The sequence below is a fragment of the Episyrphus balteatus genome, chromosome 1 (genome assembly GCF_945859705.1).
Source record: "Episyrphus balteatus chromosome 1, idEpiBalt1.1, whole genome shotgun sequence".
NCBI lineage: Eukaryota > Metazoa > Arthropoda > Insecta > Diptera > Syrphidae > Episyrphus > Episyrphus balteatus.
The window spans coordinates 12,263,590-12,272,314 of NC_079134.1; the positions used below are offsets into that span (position 1 = coordinate 12,263,590).

Sequence of the window (8,725 nt, forward strand, 5' to 3'; positions counted from 1 at the left end):
CTGCACTTAATAGAGCGTTTACACCATCCATTTGCATCCACATTAGACAAGTCGACAGACCCAATGCTGGACTGAACGCCACCACCATCATCAGTTTTTCCACATTACCAAGTCTTTGAATTAATGCGTGCTCTCGCTGTATATGAATCGAAGCGCGACCGGATGTGTGCCATTGCACTCCACAAATCGCAAATCGGAAAAGTGAACAAGCACGCAGTTGGGTCGCTTTTTCCTTTCCTTTTGTTTAACTATGCGCGTAACTTAAGCAATGGTCAGTTTTATAGAAGAAGAGGAGCGAGCGAGCAGCCTGTGTCTCAGCTGCATAATTCTTTCTGGTTTGTTAGTTGGTTTAGTTCGTTGGAGTTGAAACTCTGACTTAGAGGGAGCCACTCTTTGAACACACAAAGCGGCGGCACTGGTTCTAGGGTCGAGTTACACTTTTTTTTTTTTTTTTTTTCTTTTATTTATACTCTCATGTCTTTTTTTCTTTTGCATTTATTAATTAAAAAGCGACTGTTGTATAGTTGTTGAGTTGCACTTATAAGCCAAATGGAATTACATATATTTCTTTTATTTTTCTGTCTGTTGTTATTTTTGCCGGCAAAAGGAGCCAGAGGTTAGAGATTAATGAGGTACATACATTCGTATGGCATTTAGACTGACATGTGGAGACTTTTATAATATTTTGGCTCCATTCTATCTACACACAATAAGTCTGGATGGGAAATTTTAAAATTTTTCTGTATATTTTTAATTATTATGACAGTGTTGAATGGAATTAAAGGTGTCGGCAACTTTGGGGAATTACACACATATGTTTGGTATAGGTAGGTTAGGTATGTTTTGTTTGGGGTTAAGCTGAGGTTTGCAATTTTTTTGTTCTTCTTCTTTGCTAAAGGCTCTTGAAGTATGAAGTGTGTGAAAATTTAGCAAATCAGTTTATTTTTAAACTCATAAATGGAAATTTATTTTTAGGTTATGCTTTGTGACTTAAGGAATGTGTTTGATAAGCAAAATGAATATAATAATGGGACTTCAAAGTTATATAAAATGTCTGGAGCTTAGCTAGATTTGTATCGGCTTCCCATTGTTGTTTTAGTTTCTTTGTAATAATAATTTACTTCTTCCTCTTTCAAGTAGAAAAAGAAAATGCTATTGGCGCCCAACGTGCCATTTTTCAGGTCATATAAACAGTTTTTTTTTAATTTTCTGTCGAAAAATTAAAAGAAATACAAATATGGATTGAAAAAGGTAACATGCAGGCAAAGAGAGATAGAAACATGCGATAGGAAACTATTTCTTGGGGAGCCTATAGTCAAACTGGCGCCCAATTTGAAACTTTTCTTTCAGTGAGATCGTATAATTTTTTCTTAACGAAGCATTTATTCTTGGTCTTTTAATGCCTAATGAAGCACAGATTATGAGTGTGACAGTGGCCATTGAGAAAGTATGTCTTTTTAACACCACATACTAACTGGCGCCCAATTACGGATTTTTTTTTCTTCAGTTTCCTCAAGTTCAAACAATAATGGTATACAGTGATTAGCACTTAATTTTCTTAGCACATAAAACATATTAATGAAAGTGATGGGTAGGTAACTAGCTTTCGCTAGGCCAAAGCAAAAATGGCGCCCAATGGGAAGCACTGGGATTCTTGCAAATTGTATCATCTAGCCTTTCTGAGGCTGTTGTTCAAGAAAATTACTGAGAGCAAATTACGACAGTGGCTAACTATGTTTTGGTGAGTTCAAACCTTAACTGGCGCCCAATATGGAACCTTTGCTTTTTAAAATATCATAAAATCTTGTTTTGTACAAAAAACTTCTTCAAAATAAGCCACAGGAAACAGGTTATGAAAGTATGATAAGGAATACAAAATTCTATCTTGGTCGGACCAAAGCTTAAGTGGCGCCCAATATGAAACTTTTTCTTCTTAGGAATAACAGAATTGTACTTTTGCAATATATGTGGTTGACTAATTTAATCAAACATGCCACTTAAAGATAACTGAAAGCAATCAGCAGACAGTATGGTTAACTTTGTTTTGGCTATCCTATAGTTGAAATGGCGCCCAAATAGAAACCTATTAGAATCTGGAATAATTAATATAATCTCTACTTTTGACACAAATATTTAAGACAGTCGATTTAAGCAGCGGTCATTTATGTATATGATTTCAAAAAACTACAGCTGCACCGTCATTAAAGGGAACAAAAAACAAAACAATAAATACACCCCGATCACGACTGACGTTTGTATTCTTCATATTTCGATACGAATCATGTTTGGGCGATATGGTCATTTACTATAAAGTCGCATATTTAATTAGAACTTGAGTCATATACTACATCCCAACTAACAATTTTACTTCCACAAGGGTCTAACGAAGCTGTTTCGATTTTAGAAATATTGCTTGTATACGACCATAGAGAAGCCCTTTTGGCCCACCCGAGAAGCTTGATAGGCTTTAGAAAAGTTATATGCAAGTTGATTAGAGAGACTCAAAACATGTGTTTAATGCCTTATAGAAACAAGCAACATTCAAGATTTAAAAATCTGTATTACTGCTACAGGCTTTTAATTTTATTTAGAAGCTCGGAGCAGACTCGTGGAAGGATTTCGAAAGTCTAAACGAGGTATATCCCAAATAGAATAAAGAAAAAAAAATATTTTTTTTCATTTTTTTTTTTTGTGTACCTATTACATTTTATTTTTTCATTTTCTCCTTTGTTTTCCATCCAGACAAGTTTTGCTTCTGAAATTAAATTTCCAAACTCAATTATATTAAGAAAAAAACTTCTACTTACTTGACGCATTTTGCTGGATTTGAACCTCGTACATCCTAATTGAAAGTCCGGTACCTTAACCATCGAGCTACTCAGGTGTATAATAAAAGGGTTTCAAATTTGGACTAGTTGAAACCAGAACTTTCTAAGGGCTTCGACTTAATTCCTGATGAGTTGCACTATCTTAAAGAATATGGTGACCACTTGTGTTTTTTTTTTTCAAAGTTATTATTTTTGGTTAGGTATTTTCTGATTTTTTTTTTTATCTTGTAAAAAATTATTTAATAAAGACTTAATAATATTATATTCTGATTGTCAAATCTTATCATTATTGAGAAGATGAAAGAGAATAACTTTTTACTCAAGAACAATTTTTCTGGAGCAGAAAAAAATATCTGAAAAATTCGGTTTTTTTAGACTTTAGAGGTTTCACCCGGATGCCTACAACTTGCATTTTTCCGAAGCAGAAAAAAATTTTTAATTTTTTTGGGCTTTTGGCTTTTTCTTAAAAATAAGAGAATTAACTTTGTTTTGAACTTAGATAAAAAATCTAAAATATCCATCACTATTTTATATAATATGAACTCCAAATTGGTCAGTAAACCATTTTTAATATCACTATTTTAAACCAATTACCGATATGAAAAGATTCACTTTTTTATTTATTTCTTTATAACAATGAATAAAAAAACCAAAAATGGTCACCATAATGGCACTTATCCAAATATTTCTTATTCTCATGAGTTTGAATGACAGTTTAAAAAATTTAGCTTGTACTCACTTTCACAGGGCTTCTAGAAATAAAATTAGTTCGCTTAGGCAAACTTATAAAATTAAATGCTTTTTACAATGTTTTGCTTGTACTTAAAGGATCTGTACAAATATAAATAAATGTCCCCTAACATCGCTAAGGCAAACATATAAAACTAAAAGCTTTTCGCGCATGCGCCTGAAATTGAACTTCTTTTTTTCTCATACAGAGATACAAAATAAACATTTATGTAAGTCGTTATTATTTGAAAGTAATATAAAACATACTTTGTAATTATTTTCAATCAAAAACAATGATTCAACAATTTTTTAATTCAAATATTAAAATGCAGTAACTATAACACATCTATTTTGTGGAATATTTGTTTAAAAAGGCAAAACCGTTTAATGCGGTTTATTTGAAATTCAACGTAATGTTTTTTTTTATTTAATGAATATCACGACTCATATACTATTGACATAATTTCGGTAATATAGAATTATAATAATAAAATGCATTTAAGGCAATTGTATAAGTTGTAGGTACTTCTACCATACTTAAATACATACCTAAGTCATTTTTGAGTCTAATAATTTTCGAATTGGATAAAAAAAATACAAAGCATTCATAAAGATTTTGTAAGCAGTTCTAATACAATTTCTTTTGAAAGGCCATTTAAAAGAAGTCAGTTATTGGCTTTTATTTCAGGTGCTTCTACAATGGAATTTCATGTGGCCGTATTGAAATTTAAACGAAATGTTTACATTAATGCTTGTAGAAATTTTTAGATTCCACTTGCACTAGGTTTCTAGGAAGCGGTTAACGAAAGTTAAGCCTCGAAAGTTTGAATTTTCGATTCACAAACTAAATACAAGCCCTGTAGAGATAATAGCTGCAAGAAATTAAAAATCTTAACCTCGTGGAAGTAAAATTGTTAGTTGGGCATACATAGTCCATAAGTATCGATTTCACTTGAATATGACGACATTCAGTAAAGAATTAACTAAACTTTAAACCACCACCAACAGAGTACTATGACAACAAAAAGAATGTAACAGTTATGTGACTCATCGTTACATTCAAATCCGGATTGGTTTGTTTAATTTAGGTCGCGCTTTTGAAAACTCAAAACCAGTCGAATACACTTTAAACCATTTCTCGCAGATAATAAAATGCATTTTTGCAGCCATCTGTTTAACGATAAGACAATGCAACGTTTAATTTATCAACGTCGGTCGCGTCGTCGTCAGTCGTGTGTCGTAAGCATAATTTTAAGATAAGAATAAAACTAGCCTGCATGTTATATCCTAATCAAATATATGTATATAGGTACCTTCCTATTCCTACTCGTACCATAAAACTACTACCCCTTCAAACTTTTAAAATTCTTATCTTCTTATGCGAATTCGATTACCACCACTGGATTGTTTTGTTTGTTTACATTTTTATTCCTAAATAGATAAGCAATTTTTAAGGTCTATGATCGAATAAATTCACATTCACATTTTTCAGTCTGACTTGGTCATTCAGAGGTGCTTACAGCTACTTTAGCATAATTATAATAGTTTAACTTTAAATTCATATAAAACTAATCACGATTTTTCTTATTTTCTATTTCTAGATCTATCCAGGGCCAGATGCTGAAAAAGCCATAATGGGATCATTAGTATTTTGTATTCACCACAAGCAAGGTTGCAAGTGGTCAGATGAACTAAGAAAGTTGAAGGTAAGTTTAACAAAAATTACAAATTTAAATTTTCTTTGTCCATGAATCCCTCTTTGACGGCTTTCGAATGTCAAATGCATTAAAATTCGGACTAAGTTTGATCACAAGGTACATTTTTGACGTTTGTAGTGATATCCACCTCGTAACTGTCAAAAATTCACCTTAATTGACCTTTAACTTAGCCAATATTTCAACAAAAACCTTAAACTATTTTTGTTTCAAGAAACTGATTTTGACAGTTGGTTTGATAGACAAACAGCTAAAACCTCCTGATTGGTTAGCTGTCATTTAAAAATATACTTGATTTCAAAGCCAGCCAATCAGAACGATTTATTCAGTTGGTTGCTTGTTATTTAACTTCTATCTATCACACTATCAATTGACGATATAAGCTGTCAAAAGCTCTTTGATTATCCGATCTGACAACTACCACATCATCTGTCATTATCCATTTCGAAAGCCTTCATCGAAACATCTGTCATATCCCTCTTCATTTCGAAAATTGAAATAATCTTCATGTTCCTTTCTCTTTTTTTGCTCTGCTCTTTCCAGGGACATTTAAACACCTGCAAGCATGACGCCACCCAATGCCCAAACAAGTGTGGCGCCCAGATTCCCCGCATCATGATGACAGATCATCTGCAATTCACCTGCAGTTCACGTCGCGCCAAATGTGAATTCTGTCACACAGAGTTCAGTGGTCAAGGCTTGGAAGAGCACGCAGGCACCTGCAGCCAAGAGCACATCTACTGCGAGGCCAAATGTGGGATGCGTGTGCAGCGCGGCCGACTAAACATACACAAGGCAAAGGATTGCATTAAACGTCTGCGTCGTTGTCCTCATTGCACGAGGGAATTTTCTGCCGATACATTGGCCTTGCATGGGGCACAATGTCCACGTGCCCCCATCACCTGTCCACAGAGATGTGAGGCTGGTCCGATTGCTCGTGGTGATATGGAAGGACATTTGCGGGATGAATGCAAGGCATTGGCTATCTTTTGTACATTCAGAGAGGCTGGTTGTCGCTTCAAGGGACCACGTCACTTACTCGAAACGCATTTGGAAGCAAATGCAGCATCACATTTGTCTCTAATGGTGGCCTTGTCGTCGCGTCAAGGGCAGCAAATTCAAATGCTCAAGTCAGCCGTTGCCAAACTCTCGACAAACTACACGGGAACACTTCTTTGGAAGATCACAGATTGGTCGGCAAAAATGGCTGAAGCTAAAGGCAAGGATGGTCTTGAATTGGTCTCTCCACCATTTTTCACCAGTCAATATGGGTATAAATTGCAAGCTTCGATGTTTTTGAATGGCAACGGCCCTGGTGAGGGTACACATGTGTCAGTCTATATTAAGGTACTTCCCGGTGAATATGATGCCCTTCTCAAGTGGCCTTTCGGACACTCAATCACATTCACGCTCTTCGAACAAGGAGCCCACAGTGGTCAAGGAGGTGTTGCCGAATCATTCATACCCGATCCAACTTGGGAGAATTTCCAGCGCCCCTCAACCGAAGTCGATCAACTTGGTTTCGGTTTCCCACGATTCATCTCCCATGACTTGCTTCACCGAAGACCATTCATCAAAGAAGATACTGTATTCCTAAGGGTTAAGGTAGATCCTAGTAAAATTGTTGCCGTTTAAGAAAAGATTATTTTATAAGATATTAATATTAAGCTTCCCTAAACGCCCACCAGAGCTCTTCATATGTAAATACTGTGTATTTTTTCGAAATTGAGCTCATTGTAAATATAAATTTTAAAAGAAGCAAAATTCATCCAAAATTAAGCTCTTCGGTCGAGTAGACAAAAGTCAGCTACTTTTCGTACTGTCAAGAGCTTAGATTAAGATAATTTTATTGTATGATCAACGAGACAACTCAGGGGTTCATTTAAGGACCTTAACTGTTTACTTTTTTTTTATTTAATTAATTTTAATCTTAATTTTTTTGAATATTCGAATGAAAAAAAAAACTGAAATTGAAGAAAAAAAATAAAAGTTTTCAACAAAATTCCTCTACTGCTGGAGATAAACCAAAGTATAATACAAAAACAAAAATGAATCAAAGAAGATGCATACGTTTTTCTTTTTTCATTCAAATTGAAAAGTGAATCACATTCGCATTTTATTTTTTGAGTTTTTTTTTATCTTAAGTTTTTTAATTTTTGTAATTGTTTCCTTTTTTAAATTTGTTTCAAGAGAAAAGTAAAATTTTATTATTTATGAAAAAAGTCTTATTAAAAAAATGTAAATATTGTCGAAAGTAAAAAAAAAAAATATTACGAAATGAATGTAACAGCAAAATAAATATATAAAAATGTGTTTCAAATGTTTATGATCCGGTACACATTCGTTTGTGTGCGGAAATTATATCTTTGTAGTCATTAGTTTAATAAGTTTTATATTTAACAAGCAAATAAATGATCTTCATTTTATCGTTATTTTTAAATTAAAAAAAAAAAACGAAAATTCATTGAAAATGTATTTTAATAAAAATGAAAAAAAAAACAAAATCGATTAAATATATTAAAATAGTCTTAGACTAAGAAATATTTTTTATATTGGTTAAGTGCATAGTAATTTTTAATGATAAATGAACAATAAACGTATCATGTATAAAATTTCGAAAATACTTCTTTTTCATTTATGTTATTTTAACAAGAGTAGAAGATATAAGAATAAATCAGTTACAGGTAAGCTTTGAAACCTTCGCAGAAAAGTTTTCGATTTCCTTGAAGTGGATCAAGGATAAGGTTGCGAAAAAATAATGGGGCAACATTTTAAACAATTTGAATTTTGCGCCAATGCTACTGTCTCATGACGATTGAACTGTCTCATGTTTAAACAAAAAAGAGACACGCTAAAAAATATAATCTATATTGAATAAAAATGACTTCTACAAAAAGACTTTCGACAATAATAAAAATAAAAAGTTCAGTTGGACTAAATGCAGAATTTCATATCACATTAGTGCAAAGCCAGAGAAACATTTTGACTCCTCTCCTGTTTATATTCTATCATGATTTTCTGCTTGAGGTTCTCTATCTCTGTAATACACTGCATATCGAGCCCTTCCCGCCAAATTATCGTAAGCTACACGCTTACGATGTTTTTGTTTACAGAAAGATCTTTATTTTCTTTTGTTTTTAGACTTATTAGAGACAATTTTGATGTGAATGTATTCTTGAACAATTGTTGATTGCATTAACCAACAAAAATGTTATATCTTATTCGTCCTTAGTGTTGGAAAATTACAATTACTTAAATGTTGTCCATAATTCAAAATTTAATTTAGTGCTAACGATTATTTGGCGGGGTCGATTTATTCCCTACTAAGGAAGCTTTTATTTGTATTCAAAATAAAATTGTGTAAATCAGTAAACGTAACAGATCTAAAAATGAATCACTTAAGAATCAGTAAAGAACATTATCTATTCTGTTCGTTATCTGTACCACTCAGGA

The 8,725-nt window shown here is 33.0% G+C and overlaps 1 protein-coding gene across 1 annotated transcript in view; it reads left to right on the plus strand.

Annotated features, from left to right (window-relative positions):
* Positions 1–7,687, plus strand: part of LOC129906655 (TNF receptor-associated factor 4) — a 33,750-nt gene extending 26,063 nt beyond the window's left edge. Inside the window, exons 2-3 of the mRNA XM_055982490.1 lie at positions 5,159–5,263; positions 5,816–7,687. Coding sequence (XP_055838465.1) covers positions 5,159–5,263; positions 5,816–6,907 — 1,197 coding nt within the window. The 3' untranslated portion in view covers positions 6,908–7,687. The remainder of the gene's footprint in view (positions 1–5,158; positions 5,264–5,815) is intronic.
* Positions 7,688–8,725: the final 1,038 nt, after the last annotated feature.